This window comes from Callorhinus ursinus, unplaced genomic scaffold, assembly GCF_003265705.2.
Source record: "Callorhinus ursinus isolate GAN/ISIS: 27379988/994484 unplaced genomic scaffold, GSC_fseal_2.0 scaffold8248, whole genome shotgun sequence".
NCBI lineage: Eukaryota > Metazoa > Chordata > Mammalia > Carnivora > Otariidae > Callorhinus > Callorhinus ursinus.
The window spans coordinates 1-2,034 of record NW_027405298.1 but is presented as its reverse complement, the minus strand read 5'-3'; the positions used below and the strand labels follow the sequence as shown (position 1 = coordinate 2,034).

At 61.8% G+C, this 2,034-nt stretch overlaps 1 protein-coding gene across 1 annotated transcript; it reads left to right on the top strand.

Moving 5' to 3' along the window:
- Window positions 1-5: 5 nt before the first annotated feature.
- Window positions 6-1,816, top strand: LOC112818210 (melanoma-associated antigen 8-like; the record flags this gene model as incomplete). The annotated part of the gene is made up of 2 exons (XM_073890838.1): window positions 6-583; window positions 1,492-1,816. Coding segments are annotated over 2 exons (903 nt in total), but the record flags the coding sequence as incomplete, so codon positions are not given.
- Window positions 1,817-2,034: the final 218 nt, after the last annotated feature.

Below are 2,034 nucleotides of genomic sequence, written 5' to 3'. Positions count from 1 at the left end.
AGAAGGTTCCCCGCACCCCCTCCTCCTTCTCCACCTTGGCCTCCTCCCAGTCCGCCGCCCCATCGGGCCCCTGCTCTGCACTCTTTCTGGTCCCCTCGGAGAGGGGGTCTGCTGCTGGGTTCCAGAGTCGTCCCCAGAGCTCTCTGAGTGCCAGCCCCTCCCCCACTGCTCGGGCAGCCACTGCCTGCAGCCAGCCTGACCAGGGCTCCAGCAGCTCCGATGAGGAGGGTTCCAGCCCCTGCGAGGAGCCTAAGGAAGCCCAGCCGGGGCTCCAAAACATAATCCAGGGGAAGCTGGCCGAGCTGGTGGAGATCCTGCTCCTCAAGTATCACATCAAGGAGCCGACCAGCCAGGCAGAGATGCGGGAGATCGTCGGCCAGGATGCCCTGGATGCCTTCCCTGTGATTTTGGGCCAGCCCTCCGAGGCCTTGCAGCTGGTCTTTGGTATGGATGTGAAGGAAGTGGACCCCAGCCACCACTCCTACATCCTGGACCCCGTCCTGGGCCTCACCTACGACGGGATGCTGAGCGGTGAGCAGGGAGTGCCCAAGACCGGCCTCCTGGTGGTGCTCCTGGGGGTGATGCTCTGGGTCCCAGAGACACTGAGCGCTTGTTGTGAGGAGTGGCCCTCAGGAGCAGGCATGAGGGCACAGGCCATCCAGGGAGTCTAGATGGGGAACAGTGGGTAGGGCTAAGGGACCCGAAGGACCCATCTTAGGGAATCCCTGGACTTTGTAGCCTGATGCGATGTCCACAGTCTTTGCCCATGGCTCTCAGGGCATTGAGGGCTTTGGTCTGAGGGAACGGGCCTGGAGAGAGCAGAGACAGGATCACCAGCTGTGCTGCGGCTCATGTTGAGATCCCTGAGGGAGGGCTCAGGGAGGGACCTGGACTCCAGAAAAGGGACAACGCACTGAAGCCTGCCCCTGCCGTCCGCCCTGGGAGGCCTGTTTGTGCCAAGTCCACAGGTGGTGTGTCAGGACGTCCGCATCCAGTTCAACAGAGCCTGGGGGCCTGCTTTAAAAAACCGGGGGTCAGGAGCTAATGGAGGAAGACCCGGGCCTGGCCCAGGGCCTGCTGGAGGCACAGCTGTCGGGGGCTGGGGAGGAGGAAGTCTCAGCAGCTTAGATGAGGAGGGGTGGAGCACCTGGGACGAGCCGGAAGTCATGCAACCCTCTCTCCAGGACAAACTCCACGTGAAAGTGGCTGCCCTGGTGGGGTTCCTGCTCTTCAAATACCGTAACAAGCAGCCGACCCGCCAGACAGAGATGCTGGAGATCATCAGCAAAGATTACCAGGACGACTTCCCAGTGATCTTGGGCCAAGCCTCCGAGTGCATGCGGCTGGTCTTTGGCGTGGACATGAAGGAAGTGGACCGCAGTGACCACTCCTACGTCCTGGTCAATGTCCTGGGCCTCACTTGTGATAGGATGCTGAGCGGTGAGCATGCCATGCCCAAGACGGGCCTCCTGGTTTGGTCCTGGGGGTGAGCTTCCTGCATGGTGACCGTGCCCCCGAGGAGGAGGTGTGGGAAACGCTGGGGGTCATGGGGGTGTATGCCGGCCAGGAGCACGTCATCTATGGGGAGCCCAGGAAGCTCCTCACCAAAGTCTGGGTGCAGAAAGGGTACCTGGAGTACCGGCAGGTGCCTGGCAGCGACCCTGCTCGCTACGAGTTCCCGTGGGGTTCCAGGGCCCACTCCGAAACCAGCAAGTTGCAAATGCTGGAGTATTTGCTCCGAGTCAGGCGCAGGCAGCTGGCTTCCTCCCTGGACCTGTCTGAAGGGGCTGTGAGAGATGAGGGAGAGGAGGCCTGAGTCCCAGGGGCAGCCAGGCCCTTTCCAGGCTTTGGTGGGGTCAGCAGCTTCCCCTGCGGGGTGCTGGGCATGAAGTGAGGCCACAATTTGGTTCTTCCCTGTGTGTGTGTGAAAAGAGAGAGCCCCGGGAGTTCTAAGTAAGGCAGGGCCAGGGAGGGTTGGGGGAAGAAAGCAGGGTGAAGAGCCAGCCTCTCTGGGGCTTGTTCTCTGCGATGACT